Source organism: Cicer arietinum, chromosome 8 (genome assembly GCF_000331145.2).
Source record: "Cicer arietinum cultivar CDC Frontier isolate Library 1 chromosome 8, Cicar.CDCFrontier_v2.0, whole genome shotgun sequence".
NCBI classification, from domain to species: Eukaryota; Viridiplantae; Streptophyta; class Magnoliopsida; order Fabales; family Fabaceae; genus Cicer; species Cicer arietinum.
The window spans coordinates 6,378,344-6,399,663 of NC_021167.2; the positions used below are offsets into that span (position 1 = coordinate 6,378,344).

At 29.1% G+C, this 21,320-nt stretch overlaps 2 protein-coding genes across 2 annotated transcripts; both read right to left on the reverse strand.

The window, feature by feature from the left end:
• Positions 1-4,310: 4,310 nt before the first annotated feature.
• Positions 4,311-5,244, reverse strand: LOC101490355 (uncharacterized). Its single transcript, XM_004512187.3, has one exon. The coding sequence runs from the start codon at positions 5,242-5,244 to the stop codon at positions 4,321-4,323; it is 924 nt and encodes a 307-aa protein (XP_004512244.1). The 3' UTR covers positions 4,311-4,320.
• Positions 5,245-8,760: 3,516 nt separating this feature from the next.
• LOC101493801 (putative DNA (cytosine-5)-methyltransferase CMT1) lies at positions 8,761-14,854 on the reverse strand. The gene is made up of 21 exons (XM_012719116.3): positions 14,633-14,854; positions 14,523-14,545; positions 14,324-14,423; positions 13,781-13,888; positions 13,577-13,696; positions 13,386-13,476; positions 13,067-13,284; positions 12,888-12,953; positions 12,519-12,776; positions 12,347-12,405; positions 12,160-12,226; positions 11,736-12,065; positions 11,567-11,635; positions 11,372-11,458; positions 11,178-11,265; positions 10,798-10,916; positions 10,314-10,415; positions 10,185-10,228; positions 10,027-10,096; positions 9,639-9,742; positions 8,761-9,238 (listed from the first exon to the last, which is right to left on the reverse strand). The coding sequence occupies exons 1-21, from the start codon at positions 14,801-14,803 to the stop codon at positions 9,052-9,054; spliced, it is 2,481 nt and encodes an 826-aa protein (XP_012574570.1). The 5' UTR covers positions 14,804-14,854; the 3' UTR covers positions 8,761-9,051.
• Between the last annotated feature and the right edge of the window lie 6,466 nt (positions 14,855-21,320).

The window sequence follows — 21,320 nt, forward strand, 5'->3', positions numbered from 1 at the left end:
GAGAGAACAAACAATATTTGTATTTAATTTTCTACTTTGAATATTGGTAAATATATATAGTATATATAAATATTTATAAATTATTGACAAAATTATGTCTTTTTGAATCTTGATCAATTTAATTTTATTGAAATTAAATAAATTTAATTTGTTATTTTATAGTGTTAATTGACATGAAATTAAAGTAATTCATTTGCAATTATTTGTATTTAATGTATACTTAAAATTGTTTGGCAATTAATATTTTGTAACCGAATTGTTATAAATTTTGAATTTTGGTTTTGAAACCAAAATATTAATCATTATGATTACTCTATTTAATATTAATAATAGTTTGAATTTTTGTAAATTAAAATTTTAATTTCTCCAATTTTAAAATAAAAAATTTCACAATTATCACAAAAGATTGATGATTAAAATGATCGAATGAGAGAACAAAAAATATTTGTATTTGATTTTCTACTTTGAATATTGGTAAATATATAGTATATAAATATTTAAAAATGATGGACAAAGTCATGACTCTTTGAATTTTGGTAAGTTTTTTTTTTATTGAAATTAATTAAATTTGATTTGTTGTTTTACCGTGGTAATTGACATGAAATTAAAGTAATTTATTTTGCAATTTTTTATATTATATTTGTTGTATAATTGTTTGACAATTAATATTTTGTAATTAGTTTTCAAATTAAAATGATGAGAGAACAAAAAAATATTTATATTTGATTTTCATTTTTGAATATTGGTAATATACAGCATATAAATATTTAGAAATGATGGACAAAATATGTCTGTTGAATTTTGGTCAACTTTATTTTACTGAAATTATTTAAATTAAATTTATTGTTTTATAGTGTTAATTGGTATGAAATTAAAGTAATTCATTTGCAATTATTTATATTTAATATATATTTATAATTGTTTGAGGATTAATATTTTGTAATTGTTATAAATTTTGGATTTCGATTTTGAAACCAAAATGTTAATCATTATGATTACTCTGTTAATGTTAATAACAATTTGAATGTTTGTAAATTAAAATTCTATTATATCCGATTTAAAATAAAAAAATTCACAATTACCATAAAGTAAAATACAAGATGAATGTATTTCCAAGTATTTTACTTTAATCATTTTTAGTTTCAACAATAAAGTAATATATTTTGTAACTCAATTGTATATCTTAATTTCAATTATCAAATATATTACTTCAATATTTAACATATCCAACGATCTCAATATTAATACGGTACTTTATTTATTCAAGTCATTCGTCTAAATTGATACTTCTCTTCTATTAATTATATTGGTAAAATTGTATATATATTATTGATATAAATACTTAATTAGGACATAAAACTTCATATATTTTTTTCTTCTAAATCCACTTAAATTTAATAAATAAAAATATACCCGCGCAATACGCGGGTTAGCATCTATCTAGTTATAATAAAGCAAAGATGATAATTTGGCAAGTTTGCCACGTGTCAGCCAAATAGAGTGTTAGAATATATCAAGTTTCTATTAATAGAAATAATATCTCATGTGTCCGTTAAGAAGTTAATGGCCAATTAAAAATTAGGAATAATGAATTAAAAATAAAAAATTAAGAAAGAAAAAAATAAAACTTCCAATTACATCACAACCTTTATACGTGATGCATTGAGAATTTAGTGGCAAATTAAAAAATTAAAAATAAAATACAATATACCTAGACTCTTAACAGTTTTTGAAGGTAATTGTATGCGGCCGTTGAGAAGTTAATGGCCAGATAAATAAATAAGAAGAATGAATTAAAAATAAAAGGCGAGTTAATGGCCAATTAAAAAAATAAGAAGAATAAATTAAAAATAAAAGATTTTTTTTTAAGAAAAAAATAATTATATATGTCATGCAAATTTATTATTAAATATTATGCAAATTCAAAAGAATTCAAAGGATTCATAAAAGATTAATGAAGACTAACATGCAAATTCAAAGATAAAAAATAATCATAGTTTTTATGTGTATTGTAATTTTTTTTGTCATAGGAAGATTATTTTTTTTTAGTATTTTATGAGTAGTACCGGAATGAAAAATATTTTGTCACTTGATATTTATATGAATTTTTAAATGTCATGTATTTCATATAAATAACATACTATGTTGAATAATAAAAATAAAAATTTATTATTAAGTTACTTACTCATCTTTACATTTACTAATTTACTTAATTTATATATGTCATGTCCATTATTTTAAAAAAAATTATTTCATCTAATCTAATTATTTAATTTTTTAATAATTATTGTTTTTATTTGTTTAAAATTAAAAGTATTGTTTTATAATAAGTTTTTTTGGAAAGAAAAAAAATATTATTTGGAGAATTCAAAAATAAAATTAAAAAGTGGTGTTGGAGTCATGTTTTTCATCAGTAATATTGATCAGAAATTAGTTTTTAAATTAAATTAGAATTAAATTTTTTTACTATAAATTGTTTTTTTTAAACACTTTAATTTTATTTTTTGTTATAAAAATAACTTATGGATAAACACTTATATGATCATTGTTTATATTATAAACATTCAACTAAATTGTTTATCTAAACAGTGTCTAAGCATAATGAATGACTGTTGTAATTTTGTGAAAGGTACCTGACGTAAACCGCCTCCAAGTTTAATGGTCTGGTTTGTCATGGAAGACAAGTCAAGAACCACACATTATTATTTTATTAACATAATTTGTGACCGTTTGGTTATATAGAGACAATAGAAGTGAGCTTAAAACATTAACGATAATTAAGTGGTATATAAGCATTTTGAAGATAAAACAGAAAATTGTTAGTAAAAAATAAAAAGTATTATCCTATTCAATTTTCTTCTTCTTTTTCTTCATTCTAATTTTTTAAGAAAACTTTAAAATTATTAAGAAAAATAATATATTTCTTTTTCTTTCATCTACATTAATTTTTTCTTCACAATAAATGTTTGTTGACCACACTACATCATATTTTATATTGATATGTTTGAAATTGCATCTCACACTATCAGGTAGCATTAAGTAATACGCACAGTGTCAAGAATAAGTTCAGTTGCTTCAAAACTTAGAGCTGATCCATAACTCATAAAGTGGAAGTCGTCGTGGTTGGTTTCGTCAGACATGTGGCAGCTAATGAGTTCGGTCATAAATTTTTATGTGGCACAAATGTTGTCTTATGTTCATGCACTACTAAAAAAGAGAGAAAAATATAAAATATTTATATAAAAAAAATATGGATTTCTCTTGATTTTGATTGTTGACGGGAAACTTTAGTAGCATTTCCAACAAACAACTAAGCGGCTCAATTGTTGGCCAACAAAACTACGGAGACTATTTTTTGTTTAAGAAAAAAATATGATGGAGCTACTAAGTTTCTTGATTTAGGGTTTTACTTTTTTCAAATAAAAGTTTTACTAATTTTTTTTGAAAAAAAAATATTTATCTTTGTGTCTATTCAATGTGAATAATGTGAGATGATGACTTACTTTTCGGTAGATTGGACTTCAAATTTGAATCCATCTTTGGGTTTTTTATTTTAATAGATATATATTGTAAGTCTAAAGTAGTTTATACTTTGTTCAAAAAAATAAATAAAAAGTTTTTATACTTACATATGAGATCCAATAAGAATTATTTATTTTCTCAAGTCTAATTATAAAAATGGGATGGAGTGGAATCATGTGGCAGAATACATGTCTTATTGAATAGTAATTTAAATTTTTTTTTTATTAATTCGTTTAAATTAAAAGAATACATAAATGATGAATTTGAAAACAAGCTCACAACACTCAGGTTAATAGTAGTAAAATACCTATAAATTTGACAAAGTTAAAGTGATCAAAATACTCATACTTTTAATTTTTTGTCAAGGAATAGAATTCAAATCTCCTAAAAAATAATTGTAAAATGAACATTAATGCTACTTTAATTCATAATAATTTCATGTTTATCATAAAAAACAAGGTTTAAGTATTTTTTTGTTTACAAGAGGGTTAAGTACTTAGATACTTATAATTTATTTTTGATTTTAATCATCTAGTATCTAGGAGAAAGAAAGTCTTATAATCTACAGTTCGCTATCACAAATAAAGGATTAACCGCTAAGGATAAAATTTTACCAAATTTATTATTAAATTAAATAAACAAATCTTTAAAATCAGCTAGTTTGGAATAAGTAATTTAAAAAATGATAAAGAATGAACTTGAATAAAAAATTATGAATCATGATGTATTAATTTTTACTACAAGATCAGTCTCTCATGCTTTATATAGGACATTGAATATTACTCCACTTATGTTACCCTAATGAGCAAGCATATTCAAAAACAAAACTCTATTTTTTACCAAACATCTAAACATGCAATCTAATCCACTTTCCAAACCATCAATATCAACATTCAATCTCTCCAACAATTTCAATGCCCTTTGACCTTCACTATTATAATCACTACTTTTCTCTTTTCCAATAAGACAACACAAAACATTGTTAAGTTCTCCAACACCATTGTTGTTATTCCCTTCTTTCAAAGAAGAAAACAACATCATAGGCTTCAACTTTGAAATCAAAGATGACCCTTTTGTTCCAAGTGCTGGCATAGACAAAAAAAGTAGCATAGAACATAGTATTGTTATAGTAATTGTATTTGCTTCTCTTAAAACTGTTGCCAAAAAGGTTAGTTTCTGATCTTGATTATCACAGAGAGAAAATGAATTAACTTTGTTCTGCATTCTCTTTAGCTGCAAAAGTTGTTTTGAAATTTTCTTCTTTGCATTCTTTCTAAAACTTTCATATGAAGAAACACTATTTTCAATGCTTGAATCACCTTTTCTAATTCTTCTACGTATTGATGACTCAAGTGTTTGCATGTGTTCTCTAAGAATCAACAATAAATCCCTTGAACACTCACAAGCATCTAGCAATATGACTGAACCACACAATGTTTGTGATATGAGTTTTCCATCTTTGTAGTGAAGAAGAGCTTGTTGAGTTTGTTGAGAATTGAAGAGTTCTTCCTCCATGCAATTGTACATCTCTGCAAGTAACACTAAATCACTCTGAATTGTCTCTGTTTTTGAATAAAAGTTGGATGAGAGAGAGTGTTTGTGATGTTGTTTAAGGTTGTTTAAAAGTGATTGTACTCTTTGAGAAGAGGGGTTTCCTCTTGTGGGGAAACTAATGGATCTTAATGGTTGATGTGTATATGGAAATTTTGAAATGGTTTCCATTGTTTTCTTTGTTTTTGTTTCTTAGGATGGTTTTGCTATGACAATTATTTGCTTGAGTGACAACTAGCCTTTGTTCAAATCTTATTTATAGGAACATGGTTGGGACTTTGGAAGACAAAAATTATGGTATCATATTTTATTGGGTTGAACCTATTACTATTATTCCGTTAACAATTGTTTCGGTCAAAATTTGAACTTAAATTCTTGCGAACCATTAAGTTCAATTATTTAATTAATATTTCTTGAAATTAAAGATAAATAGTTAGTCTCACATTAAATATTTAAATATAAACAGATTAAATTTTAAATATATAAAATAGATAACTTTTATATCTAATATTTTGAAATTTTAATGAAAATGTAGTGTCAAAAGTTTCTTATAATTTTAAAGTATTTAGTTTATATTGTTAACCTGGTATAGTAAAACTTATTGGATAACAATTCTAATATTTAAATAACATTTATGTTTTGAATATCAGATCACATGTGTACATGTGGTGGCAATTTGTGTGATCTATGTTTCATATGGCTTTCTGACAATTTAGGCCAGCAATTCGGTAGCTCAAGGCAGTAGTCTTAAGTTTCTATCATAGGCCTGTAATCTAGGTATGAAGAAATCATTTGGATTTTGGGAGACAAATGTTTGATATCAACTATGAACTTAGATTTTTTACAAACAGTAAAATGTGCAGTCATATAATCAAAATGATTTTTTTAATCACTTAATCTTAATGAGATAATCTACACGGTTTGATTGTATAACTGCAGATGATTGCTGACTACTTAGAATTTATATTCATAAATTATAATTTGTTGGAAATAGAATAATTGCAATTAATCTCAACCTTTGAAAAAATTAAAAGTTTAGCACTCTCTAAGAACTTTAATTGATTTGTTCCAATTGCAATAATCAATTTTTAATTTTGCTATAAATTAATAATAGACAAATGCTAAATAATAATTTGAAACCGTGGGGTATGGTGATGGTAGTGCATTTACTGTTAAAGGGAGACAAAGGGTGGCAATCAACCAATTATATATTTATGATTTCTCCTACCTTGGAAATTGATGTGTTAGCATAATAAAAACATCATGGCATATAATTTGTTTCTGTTGCTTTGGTTTGGTTTATGGTTGTGTCTAGTAACAAGAGAGAGGGCATTTATAGGAATCACATGTTGATTTCGATATGCATCGTACTCCTTATGAAATGAAATATATAAAAATAAAAATAAAATTAAAGAATATTAAAAAGTTGTACAAATTTTTAACTAAATATATTGGTTTTTTTTCTATTTTAATTTTTAAAAAATTATCAAACTAATCTCTTTTCAAAACTATATAAGTCACTTTTACAAATAGCGACTTCTTTAAGAAATTTTAAATAAATTTAAAAAAAAAATTGAATTTTCAATTTTTATTTCATATATATATAATTCATTCATAAAAAATAAAATAAAAAACAACATAAATTTTAAATTACGTAGATTTACTACAACTGCATGTAATATTTAAATAACGGTTGACTAGTTAATCAACATAGTCCACATTTTCTTTTAGTTTTTATATAAGTACTATTTATACGATCTTTTTTAATTTTTCACATTTCAAAATCATAATTATAGTATTTTATTGGGCTAATATCATTTATTGGTTATAGGTGAAAATTTCTTTTTTTTTTTGTTCTTTTTTAATGAATGAATTATATTAATTACCAATATCATTCATCGCATAAATTACTAATTAACAAGTTTTCTCTTTTGTTGTGTTGTTCTGCCTGTATTAGCAGAGTAAACAACAACATTACGTTTCAAGATCAATGTATCCAAGCATTATATTCTATGACACAAGAACTTGTGAGTTGTGATACTTAAACTTACACAAAATGTTCAATAAAATATTCGCATCTATTGCCGTACTTAAATTCATTATAGGAAATCATTTTTAATAGTTCCATTATACAAAATTCTTAATTTAATTTTTCTTTTACATATAAATTTATCAATCGAATAAAAATTGAAAACACTAATATAAATAAGAACTGACTACATTGTGTATATTGAAGTAATGTACTAAACCAAGATAAGTAAATATCTAAATACTTGGATAAATTTGGATTAGATAAAGTGTGACGGTATACAATCATATAAATTGTAAAGTAAATTTTAATTTTTCTAACAAAAAATTCAATCTTATTATTTAAAGTGTTCAATCTTAAATGGACGGTAGAGATGGTATGAATGTAGACAACCTAAATACTTGTTTTTCCAATGTAAAAAGAAGTGTCAGAACATATTTTTTTGGGCACATCATACTAGTATATAAATACAAAATCAGACAGTGAATACCTTAGTTCTCTAGCTCTAGAATACTCCGAAAGAAAGAAAACATAAGCCTAGGTTTTGCTTATTTTTTATTTTATTTTCTGAAAGCATTGGCTCTTGGAAATGGTTCCATGTTATATTATGTAAAACATGTGTATCCTCGGATGAAGGTCATATGTATATGTATCATGAAAAAGACAAAAACGATGTGTTATGTCTAATTTATATTCTTATTAAGCATGATCAACAAATTAAATAGATAAATATTATTAATAAGTAAAGACAAGCATAATGGTAGACTCACTGTCATCTAACATGACATCAAGCAATCAAGACATACAGGCTTTAATTCGTTAACCATTATTAGTTCAAGTAATAATTAAATTAAAACAATGAGACCATGAGTAAACACTGTAACGAACGAAATTTTACTGGATTCTCTATTGACATCAAACCTCTGTTTCAACTGAGAGTATATTCATTTTCAAACGAAATAATCTAAAGATATTTTTATGTATGATTTTATCAAATTCGTATACACTTTTTGTATGTAGACCTTACATCTCCAACTTACATAGTATTAGTATTTTATCAAGGTATATAATGATCCAACTTACATCTCCTTTTCACTCAAGTCTCTAACTCCCTACCTTAGTCACTAGACTATCCTTGTATCTAAGATTGATAATTTTTTATTGTAATATCTCTTACCAGGAGAATGAGTGGATCTTGGACTCAATTCAGGTGGTTGGTCCTCTACTGATCTAAAAGCACACCACTCCATGTGGAAGTGGTGGTTTTCACTCTATAATTTTCTAATATACTATCTATTATATATCTATAAAATTACTATTACTTCGCACTAAGTGCTGAATAAACCCCGTTTTAATTAGCAAACTTGGTATATGAGATCAAATATACACACTGCTGGACAAACATGTGATGTAACAGCCCCACATTGATCAACGTCAACCCTTTGGTGTACCCTCGTGACTTGCATGTGATTTTATTTAGTTGAATAGGATTAGGTCATATGATAACACCAATTAAAATGCCCTTTATATCAAAACCTACGTAAGTTTTTACATTATTTTTATCATTTTATATTCAATTTTGTGGCTGATCAATCGTCTAAGTCATTTTTAAGGAAGCAAGAGTAAGGTGTAAAATAAGAGCTTGATATGATTCAAGGTTAAAGTAACAACAAATAACTTTGATTAAATGAAAGTGGCATCAACTTAATTCCATTTTAAATCATGAATATTTCACTTAGTGTGTTTTCTGATACAAATTACAAAATCATCACCGAAGTGAAATCTTAAATCATTATGAATAACGTTACTAATTGTACAAACATTCACTCGTACAATTCTTCAGCCGGAAGTGTACACTTAGCTTAAAATGGGAATTCCAAATAACAATGGAATGGAAGAAATAAACATAACATTGGAAGAGACATGCATCGTAGCGTAAGAGGATAACCTCAACTTGAATCATCCTTCTCATCCTTCACAGTATCAACTGAAGATGAACTGGCAAGACATTTAGGGTACTTAAATGGAACAGTTGTCAAAGGCTTGTCATCTGACAGTCCTTGACAAGCCAAACCGAATGTGTATCCGAGGGCAAGAGCCACAGGAACAGCAACAGCATTTCCAACTTGCATGTACCTGCATTCAAGATAGAAGAACTATTCAGTGCCAAGTAGTATATTATGGATAGCGAAAACGATATAAAATGTTTTAATAACTCATGACCCGTTTACTTTCTAAAAACATTAAATTTCATTTTCAATATTTACGTACTATCTAGGTGAATTTAGTGACAGTTGATTATGGATTTTTCTTTTAATTTTTTATAAAGAGAAAATTAAAGCTAACTAGTGTTTTGACATATTTAAGAATTTTCATAAAACTGCATTTTCAAAAGCTTTTCCAATATCTAATGTAAATTTTATAAGTGAAAATGGAAAAAGGAAACACCTGAAGTAAACATGCACTTAATCAGACTAAAACTACATGAAGTCGTTAACATTTAATAAGGACTGATTTTGAATCCTTCTAAACATACCTCTCTTTGATAGGCCCACAAAGTTTATAGCAATCAGGAAATCCTTGAAGCCTTGCATTTTCACGTATGCTAAGAACTCGATCTTGTGCTGGGTGGAGAAGGGCCTAAAAATAAAATAACTTCGGATTGAGAAAATGCATAGTGATACTTGAAAAGGGAAACAACCACGAAAAAAACTGCCACTTACACAACCAGTCAAAACAAGGGACCATAGCCAAATCAGTTTAATTAAAGAAAAATAATGCTTGCATAAAGTCCTTGTATAGTTAACAACTTAACATCACTTGAATCATAAATGAAACAAACGTGTTGAAGAGATTTTGTACTGGGAGAATTGTATAAGTGGCACTAGTTTTACAAAATAATGCACACAACTTAGAGTATTAACCTGATTGTGAGGCTCTGCTCTTGTCACAACAGTTGACACAATTTCATCCCACCACAAACGACCAAAAGGCCTGTATTTTTTCAGCAGGTACATTAGAATTTCATATAGATGAAATAACCAAAAAACATGAAGAAATTGGATAATATGCTAATACATACTTTGAGGAGGTTCCACGGACAAATGACATTGCATAATCAGGAACCTATGCAAAAAATAAATGTTTTTGTGGTCAACAAATAAGTAGCTTCAAATAAAAATGTGTGCCTAAGACAAGACAAGAAAAATACCAAAGGCTTCCCAGACTGTAGTAACAATCTTTCAACTGAAGGGTCCCATTCAACTTTGTTGTCTTTCACAAGAACTCCAGGCAGGTCTCTGAAGTTTGCACCCTAAAGAGCCAAGCAAGAAAAATTAATACTTACAGGGAGATAAAATAATCTAACAGCACATAACGTTCATTCCAGATATGAAACCTTCTTCTTGGGAATTTGGCAAACTCTTTCATAATCATCTTTATTTAATTGCAAGGGACGATGGTCATACAGAACTCTACGGGGTGCACTTTTACTGGTAGCCATATAATTCACCATCTCTACAAAACAGAAAACGAACTCTTTCAACTGAAGGGTCCCATTCAACTTTGTTGTCTTTCACAAGAACTCCAGGCAGGTCTCTGAAGTTTGCACCCTAAAGAGCCAAGCAAGAAAAATTAATACTTACAGGGAGATAAAATAATCTAACAGCACATAACGTTCATTCCAGATATGAAACCTTCTTCTTGGGAATTTGGCAAACTCTTTCATAATCATCTTTATTTAATTGCAAGGGACGATGGTCATACAGAACTCTACGGGGTGCACTTTTACTGGTAGCCATATAATTCACCATCTCTACAAAACAGAAAACGAAGATCAGACACTATCAATTCTGTAGTTATAACAAAAGCACGAGAAAATGCAGTTTAAATCTCTGCAGTAAGTAGATTTTGATGATAATAAAGATTGGCTCAATTTTATTTAATGAAATCAATATGTTAAACATTTAATTTTAATACAGTCACGTACACTCCACTGCAGTGACAACAGGGTATTCTAACAACAGATAACCAAGACACGACATACTTAAAAACTCAAATAAGTTCTAAAACACACCACTTCTCTTTAATCTGATGTATTTTTGAAAATCAGTACGAGGAGTGGTTCCATAGCTCATTTCATCCTGGCTCTCATCATTTGCAATCTGTTTGATATAAGATAAAATAAACAAAGGCAAGAATAATCATCAAAACTTTATATGAATCAATCAAACTAATTTAACAATGTACATGTAAGAAAAATAAACATACCGAAGGGAGATCTGCTATTGCATCCTTAAGAAATATGGCATCGGCCAACTGACACTTTTCATTAGTGGCATATGCAACTGTAATTTCCTGCATTATGACAATAGCCAAACTCCAATGATTAAAACTTCACAAAAACTAAAGACATTCCTTATCTAAGGAAATGGATCAAACATTTCTAATTCTATTAGTCCTTACTTCAAACTCAGTGGGTATGACTCCTCTTGATACCACCTCATGAGTTGGCAATGGATATGCAGGCAATTTCTACAAACAGATAAAAGTATATAAGGCATCAACCTTCCAATTTCAAGTTCAAATTAAACATTGAATCAAATACTACTAGTAGTAAAAACAATAGCCTTACTTGAGTAGGAAGAGCTCCCCAAAGAAAAACACGCATCCGAAATTGGGGAAGGCCATAAGATCCTGCAGCCATCATGCCCATTCTAGCTTGGTAATTCATGGCCACTAGACGGCCTATGGCATATCGACCCAAAAATCCACCAGCAAATTTCAAAATGTCAACAACATTTTCCATGAGCACATATTTGGGCTTCAAGAAATCAATAATGTCCATATAAACAATTAACTGCTTATTCTTTACATCCTCCAATGGAGCATTTTTATTCCTGAATCGGTTGAAACCACTTACACCTTGACAAGGTGGTCCTCCACAAATAAAATCAGCATCACCCTGAACAAGTGTAAAGTAATACAAATCAGTTGATACCCAGTAGAAGTGAAACAAAGTTGTGTGCAAGCCTACAATGAGGAATGGAGATACTCACTGGAAGAGGCAATAACTTTTTCTTATATCCTCTTGTAACAAAATCTTTCAAAGCTTCCTTACAGTCACTGTTACATGTAAAATTACAATTAGAATCTTGCATAGATATTTAGCTGTAAGCATTTGGTAAATGTAGTAAAGCAAAGTTAAGGAGTACAATACTCAATAGTTTGATAACTGGAGTTTACCTCAAGCCATCTATTGGTTCCCATGTATCCTCACTGGAATCATAACCCCTCCAACGCACCTGAATGATGACATCAAAATAATCAATACTAACTAAAAAAGTTTCATTACACAATAAAATTAAAAAGAAACCATGTTCTTATAAGTTATTGTGCAAGTTCGAAGCCAACATACTTTAAAATGTAGTCCTGATTTTTTCACTCCATTGGGATCACCATAACAAACAGAAAGTAACTTTTCCACCTCAAATTCCTCAGAATCAGATGGATTATCTGTAGCTTCATTTTTCACATCACTAGCTTCATCATCAGCTTCTTCATCCACATCTAGATCAGAATCTGACCTTTCAGATCCTATCAATGAAAACTCTTCACATAGCTTAACCCAAGCTTTTAGTAGACTTAAAAAGTCTTCTGCAGGCTCATTCCTCACCTAATTTCAGATATTGGTAAAATACATGAATATTAATATTAATAAGATCAAGAGTAAAAGAATAAAGATACAATGACTAGTATTAACTACATGATGCCAACAAAACCATACCTGTGTTTCTGGGTGGTTTAACTTTAAACTTTCACACGCATGTGAATTTATGTCAACAGCCCACCTCTTCAAAGACAAACAACAAGATTATAAAATCAGTCAAAATAAAATGCTTTAAAAATAAGTTAAAATGAAAACATTGATTGTGAAAAATATTATTCTTAATTCTAAATACCTACCGTGACAAGTTTCATGCCAGATATGGAAGCCCCAAAGCAAAGGCCAGTGGACATAGCTCCACACCCAGAATACAAATCTAGTAATGTCCACTCTGACTTATCAGAACTATTATGTTGACACTTCCCTCCATTGGCCACATTACTATCAGCAACACAACCATTAGAACCAGATTCACTTGAAATTGTAGAGGTTGAATCACTTTCTATTCTGGCTGGTTCTGTAACAATCAGGACAGACCACAACCAACTTGAAAAACTCAGCAATGTGGCATGCATAAAATTTGCACAAATCATCATATATAACTAATGAAACTCCTACCGTTTACAATGTTTGAAAAGGTTAAATAAGGCACAGTGTACTTCATATCGTAATATAGATCACAAGAAGGAATTTTCTTCTTTGTACCCACCTGTAGTTACAAAATTATAAATGCATTCAAACTTTTAATTAAGGCAAAAACAATCATAAATAACACAAACTAAGCAACAGCAAATAAAGAAAACACCTACATTTGGAGCAATTTGCACAATTTTAACTTTGGAAACAATACAATCAAGGGGGTTTTCATCTTTAACATCGGATATAAACACTCTCTTCTTATCAACAAGATTACCATGATCCTTAATAACCTGCACAAGCATTTCAAATCTCCAAATACCCAAAACAATCCACTAAAAATACAAAACGCAAAGAACAAAATCAAGCATTCTCACTGTATCTTCAGCTCTATAAAACCATTGAGCAGTGAAATAATGCTCCTTATCGGGAGTTTCAAACATTTCAACAATCCTTGCAATATAATCAGGTTTACCATCTTCAGCCTAAACAAAACAGCGTTCAACAAATCAACACATTAGAAAAAATTCCAAACAACAAAACTAACAAGCATCATATCAATATCAAGGGTATTTTAGTCCCTAAAAGTGTAAGAGGGTATCATTTTAATCTCTAATTCAGCCAAAAATACAAATTAATCTTCAAATGATCAAAATAGTTTCTAAAATATACAACTTACTATTATAAAAGTATCTAAAAGATACAATTTACTATTAAAATACTTAGTGATCATTATAACATCAAAAACTAAACTTACTAAGTTTTGATAATTCAATGACTAATTTAGGTTTTGACTTGAGTCTAAAATGAAAGTAACAGCATCCTACACTTTCAGAGACTAAATTAATAGTGATTTACAAATAAATAAATCTAATAACACAAAATTTTCAACTCAAAATCAAATAAAATAAAGTAAGAACCTTGACATAAGCATTGTCGTTAAGCTTATAGATAACACCATCAACATTAGCTTCACGGTAGTGACACTTTGCTTGCAAACAATCGCTTTCGTTCGATCCACTACAATCAATCACGTACTAATCAGTTCGAACTCACGTAGCAGAAGAAAAACAAATAAAAAATCAACAAAATTAATAAAAATTAACAAAAATAACTAACTCGTTAGAGCTTCCTTTTTCCCCCTGAAACGGAAACACGCAAAACAAGTGAGGACAGAATGGGAATTAAGAACAAAGTTAAAAAGAAGTGAGAAAGAGAAGTGAGAATACCTTCTTGGAGTAACGGCGAGGCCATTTAGATTGGGCTTCAGCGTTGGGAATGGGCTTTCCGACGAAACAAGCGACAGGGTTAACGCGAGAGTGTTTAGCCTTTTTCCGTTGGGAAGGAAGAAGAGAAACGACGTCGTCGTTTTGAGGTGATTGTTGAGCGCGTTTACCCATTGAGAAAGGAAGAGGGTTAAACGACAAAGCAGAAAGAAAGCGAATTGTGATAATGTAAAATGGAGTATTTATTTTGTAGCTCCAGAAGAGCGGGAACTTAGGAATTCAATATTGCGCTAAATTTTCGCTACTTTTAAGTTCCCGCATTATAAATAGAAATTAAATATATGTGGATATATTTTTTTATTCTCTTAATTATTCATTTTGAACCAATGCCTCTCATGATGATATAGTGTGTCGCTTCGAAGACAAAGGCTAATTTACCATTTATTCTTTGTGAGTTTTTAATTATTTACATAATTTTCATTTATGTGTCATGTAGGATAAGAATCATCGAATAACTAAACTGAACGGATAGTGTTTTATTCTACGTTATATAAGATTTTAGAGTTGATTGAATATTTATAAAATAACATCGAAGATAATTATATTTAAATAGTTTATCGTTTTTAAAATTGCGGCATCAACCTCAATAAAGAATAAATATATATAGACAAAATAGTTTAATGGATAAGGCATGGTTGACAAATACTATTTGACATGAAAGGTAAATAAGGAATTGATTCTATATAAGACTTGTTAAATAATTGAGATTTGAGATGTACACCAATAATACTTTGTGATATTTTGTTTTATCTTTGGTGTTATTTTGTTATTCAAGTTATCTCTATATGAAATATGGTTATTCGTATTTGTTGGAGTGATTTAAAACTTTGTAGTCATGGTTAGGTGTTGAACCATCATGTTATGCGGCTATTTTTTATATATTTTATCAAAAATAATATTTTGTATGAATGAAAGTGATCTCATGTTTCTAAAATTTTTAAAGAAGCTAACAATTAGTATCCAAAGCCTCATTGTTCTTGAAGGACATGTGATTTAAAACCGTAAAAAAAATAGCATATCAATTTTTTGACAAATAGAATATCAATCTAAAAAGGAAAAAATAAAATATCAATCTAAAAAGGAAAAAATAGAATATCAATTTTTCCTTGATGACTTCTAACAATATTATACAATCAGCGCCTCTTGTATTTATAGAAAATAATTATGAAATATGGTATGTAGACATGAGAACTCGATTGATAAGTAATACAACTCATATTCTAATATGAATTATGTTCCACTATATATTAGTACTTAAAAATAATTAAAATTGTAATAGCTACATATGTTGTCTCTTATAAGTAGATGTTAATGATCATATTTATTTTTATGACTGAGATAGTGACTTAAAATAAATCGGTTTGATAAAAATAATGAAAAACAAACATATATTCTATATTGAATTGATGCAATCAGTGTTCATAAATACAAAGAGGTTCGTAAACTATTACTTTCAAGAGATATCATCGATTGTGGTTAAAAGTCTCAATGATTTTTAAGTATTGAATGTGGGCCACTCGTCCAAGGAATTCACCTATAAAATAAATGCAGGTTAATAACTGGTATATAATAAGTTCACCAATTAAAAAAATTACTAGAGAATAAATTTAAAAAATAAAAAACAACATGTTATCTTGATACCCAACCTTTTTTCTTAATTGCATATAGCAATAATACACTATCAACACCTCTTGTATATACATGAAAGAATTATGAAATATGGTCTGTAAAGATGATGATTCACTTGAGGGCATATGATATTTAGGAGGTGGTGGAAACAACTATTGAACCACCACCATTGCAATAAAATCCAATTGTTGCCCAAATGAGATACCACATTGAGTAAGTTGCTAAGAGAGATATGGCGTTTTCATGAGAATCTCACACTTGGAGATAGAAAAATAAGTCTGGGAGAAGTTGGAAGAAGAGTTTTTTGTAAATGAAAAAACCAAGCAAATACAGGTTCTTAATCTAAAAAAAGAGTTTAAAGCCTCAAAGATGAATGGAGCTAACACTATAAATAATTTTATGACAAAAGTTATGAAAGTTGTGAAACAAATTAGATTGTTGGGGGAATAATTTATTGATAGTAGAATTGTAGAAAACGTCTTAGTGGTTTTACCCGAAAGGTTCAACTCAAAAATATCCTCACTTGAAGATTCTAAAGATATCTATAAGATAAGCTTAACAAAGCTTACAAACGTGCTTCAAGCTCAATAGCATATAAGACTTCTTAGACAAAATGAATCAACTGAAACAATCTTACAAGTCAAACACAACGGAAAAACCATAACAGTCAAAGATGAAAATACATTTGTTAGGAAAGCATTATGGAAAAGATAATGAAAAGTTTCCGAAGTGTGGAATCTACAAAAGAACTAACCACAAAGAGAGTGATTATTGGTACAAAGGAAAATCACCACACCAATACAATGTAGATATTGCAACAAAAATGGATATATTAAGAGGTTTTGTAGGTTGAAACAAGAGCAACAAAATTCAACAAAGTCATGCTTCTTAGAAGGCAAATGTGACTTAAATTGACAATAACAAAGAACTCTTGTTCATGGCCAAGACTACAATAAGTTTGGAGGATGAAGACATTTGGTTTCTTAACGGTGGATGCACACTACACATGACCGACGACAAAATTTTTTTTCGGAGCTCAAACCCGTTACAGCATTTGTAAAGATCGAAAATGGATAAAAATTTGTCATCACGAGTAACTAAGGAACGGTGAAAATTCAAACTACAATAGGTATTAAATATATTTTTGATGTTTTTTTTATTGCCTAAAGTAGATCAAAACTTGTTGAGTGTAGGTCAAATGATGCAAAACAACTATTATTTTTTATTTAAAGAATGAAGTTGCGTGATTATTGATGTTAATAATCATGAATTATTTGAAATAGATATGAAGAAAAAAATTTCATTAATTGGACTTTAGTTTTCGAACATGAATGTAAATCGAGTAAGGTTGAACTAGATTCTAAGCTTTGGCACAAGAGGTCTGGCCACTGTAATTAGAAATGCATTCAGTTAGCTTAAAAGAAATAACTGGTCAAATATTTGCGTAGTATTCAAATGTGCTCAGAAAGTGTGTGAAGGTTGTCAACATGGTAAGCAATATGGATTGCCTTTTCCAAGTTCAACTACATGGAGATCAAGTGAAAAGCTTGAATCGGTTCACTTAGATGTTTGTGGACTTATGAATACTACTTCACCCCAAGGTAGCAAATATTTTATTTTTATAATTTAACTAAAATGACTTCGGTTTATTTTCTTAAATAGAAATCTGGTTTTTTTTTTCCTCTTGTTTTAAGAAATTTAAAACCTTTGTTGAAACCCAAAACGACTGTTTTTTGAAGAAACTTGTATCTGACATTGAGAAGGAGTATGTTTCTACATAATTTAATAAATTTTGTGACAATTTGGGTGTTGAGCGCCAACTTACAATAAGCTACTCATCCCAACAAAATGGAGTTTCTGAAAGAAATAATATAGCTGCCTGTGAAATGGCTAGATGCACGATTTTTTGGAAGAAATTGCCAAAGTCTATTTGGGTAGAGGAAATAAACATTTTCGTGTACCTCTCAAATTGACTTGCCACAAGAGTTGTAAAGCCTTATATCAAGCATCTAAGGGTGTTTGATTCATTGTGCTACACTCATATACCAGAACTGAAAAGAACAACTTGGATGAAAAAGTTGAAAGAGGAAAATGCATATTGGAATTGGGAGACCTCTCAAGTTAGTAGCCATTCAACTTTTCCTTTTCATTAGAGCATACTTTAAGATGAAGATGAATAAGTTAATGATGACTTCGTTGTAAGAGGTGTCCGACCTCTTTCGGAGATTTATCAAATATGTAACAATGTTGTCCTTGAACCTAATGACTTTAGAGATGCTAGTAAAATTGAGTAATTGAACCAATCTATGAAAGAGGATATGACTACAATTGTTAAGAATAAGACATAGAAGCTACTTAACAAGCATGTCATTGGAGTTAAATGGGTCAATATGATAAAGATGAACCCTAATGGATCCACCAACATATACAAAGCCATACTTGTGGTCAAAAGCTATGTTTAGCAATATGAAATTGATTACACGGAAAACGTTTGTACTAGTAGAAATAATGAATACTATTCGAATTCTTGTAGCAATGGTTGCACAAATGAAGTGGAAAATTTGGCATTTAGATGTCAAATCAACATGCTTAAATGAAAATTTTGATAAAGAAATTTATGTTGCTCAACCTAATGATTTTTTAGTAAAAGGAAGATAAGAAATGGTGTATAAACTTCATATGATTTAAAACAAACACATAGAGCTTGACACAACAAAATTGATATCCATTTTTATGATCAAGGCTCTAGGAGGAATGGAAATGATGCAACTCTTTAAGTAAGAATGTTGTTGGGTGATGGTTCCTTAATTGTCTATTTGTATGTTGATGGCTTGCTAGTAACAAGCAATAATCAACAAGAAGTACAAAAATTTATGGAGAAAATAAAAAATCAGTTGAGATGTTTGGTTTAGGAGAAATTAACTATTTTATAGGCTTGGAAGTGCATCAATCCGAGGGTGAAAATTTTCTAAATCAAGAGTAATATACTCGTAAAATTTGAAAGAAGTTTAGAATGACAAGTTGCAAATTTGTCTCATTCCTTTGGTGTCAAATTTGAAACTCTCAAAGAAAGACGAAACTAAAAAAATTGATGTTTCTCTTTTTATAAGCTTGATTGTAAGTCTACTTTATCATATTTCATCCAAACTTGACCTTACATGTGCAACAAGTTTACTCTCAAGATTTATGCAAAGTTCTACAAAGACACATTTTTTGCTACAACACAAAATGGCGCTTAGATATGTTAAGAGCACTACACAATTTGAATTATGGTACAAACCAAGTGAAAATAGAAGTTTGATAGGCTATGCTGATAGTGATTAGATTGAAAATATTGAAGACATAAAGAGTACTATAGGTTATGCTTTTTCCTTAGGTACTGACATGTTCTCATGGAACCCAAGGAAACAAGAAATTGTAGTTCAATATACTACTGCAACATAATATGTAGCAGCAATTGTAGCAACAAACCAAAATATTTGGTTGAGGAATACAATAGATATAAGCAACCTTGATTTATTGTGATGGCAAATCAACATTTGCTATTCTTGAAAATCTAGTTCAACATGGAAAGACTAAGCATATTCAAGTGAAGTTTCATACTATACGTGGGACAATAACAAGTTTTGCTATTGTTGTTCGAACTCTCAACATTTGCTATTGTTGTTCGAACTCTCAAGTTTTTTATATATTAACCAAATCTCTCCTGAGAGTTAAGTTTGAAAACTTTATAAGGTTGCTTGGAGTGTTCATAAAAAATATTATGGAGGAATGTTAAAGAATTGAGATTTGAGATGTACGCCAACAATATTTTGTGATCTTTTGTTTGATCTTGAGTAGGGGTGGAATAGGTCAGGCCAAACCAAGCTTTGAAAGGCCTGAGTCTGGCATACGATTAATTTTTAGGCCTAAGCCTGACCTACGGTCTATCATAGGTTTTTTTTTTCCGGTCTGGCCTGACCTTTTTAAAAGTTTGGCTTGGTCTGTAAGCCTATTTAAAAGTCTTATTCACATTAAAACATTTAAATATTCTACTCATACCACCTGATGTTCTCCACATACCAATATCAATGTACATATCTATATATATTAAAGAAAAGATAATTTTTCTAACAAAATATTTTTTTAAAAATCTGAAACAAACATCCTTTAAACCCTAAAAAATAATTTTCGATTTCAAAAAATAGATTTTTTTTCTCCTGAAACAGACGCACCCATTATTACATCTCAAACAAACATGGAACGACTACTGAGTGATTGACTAATTAAATGATTACCGAATATGGAACAACTACCAAATATGGAACAACTACCAAATATGGAACGACTACCGAATATGGAATGACTAATGAGTGATTGCCTAATTGATAGAATTTAAAATAAGAAATATTATTATTAATATAATAATAAGAAATAACATTAATAAATAATAAAATATATATAGGCTGGCCTGTCAGTAGGGATGGGAATAGGCTAGGCCGTCCGACAGGGGCCTATGGCCTGACCTACTTATGGTCTGGCCTGTTTAATAAAAAGGTCAGGCTCAGGCTGTTTTTAAAGCCTATTTATGTAAATAGGTCAGGCTCAGGCTTGTAAAAAAGCCTATTAGGCTTGACAGGCCGGCCTATATATATTTTATATGTATTTCATTCTCTATTTTTTCTTCTTCTAATTTCCATTGCACTCACTCCAACAAACATGTATGAAAACAACATATTTTTTATAAAAACCGATATTATTTATTTGTTACTTTATATTTTATAAAAAACCAATACTATTTATTTGTTATCTTTATATATATTATTAGTATATAAATTTAGAAACTCTAATTGTTTATTATTACTGAATATGAGTTTGTTTGAAAGGTAATATTCCGAGTTGTTTGAGAGGATTTGCTTAGAGGTAATATTCTGAGTTGTTTGAGAGATAATAATAGGTGCCTTTGTTTCAATAAAAAATTTATTCTTTTAAACCAAAAACTATTTTTTAGGGTTTAAAAGGT

What these genes read in the sequence shown, in the direction of transcription:
- LOC101490355 (XM_004512187.3), bottom strand. Translation starts at nt 5,244, where the DNA reads ATGGAAACCATTTCAAAATTTCCATATACACATCAACCATTAAGATCC.
- LOC101493801 (XM_012719116.3), bottom strand. Translation starts at nt 14,803, where the DNA reads ATGGGTAAACGCGCTCAACAATCACCTCAAAACGACGACGTCGTTTCT. An exon ending in TTGTGCAAATTGCTCCAAAT is followed by an intron (nt 13,477 to 13,576) that starts GTAGGTGTTTTC and finishes TTGTAACTACAG; the next exon opens with GTGGGTACAAAGAAGAAAAT. An exon ending in GTCCGTGGAACCTCCTCAAA is followed by an intron (nt 10,097 to 10,184) that starts GTATGTATTAGC and finishes GAAAAAATACAG; the next exon opens with GCCTTTTGGTCGTTTGTGGT.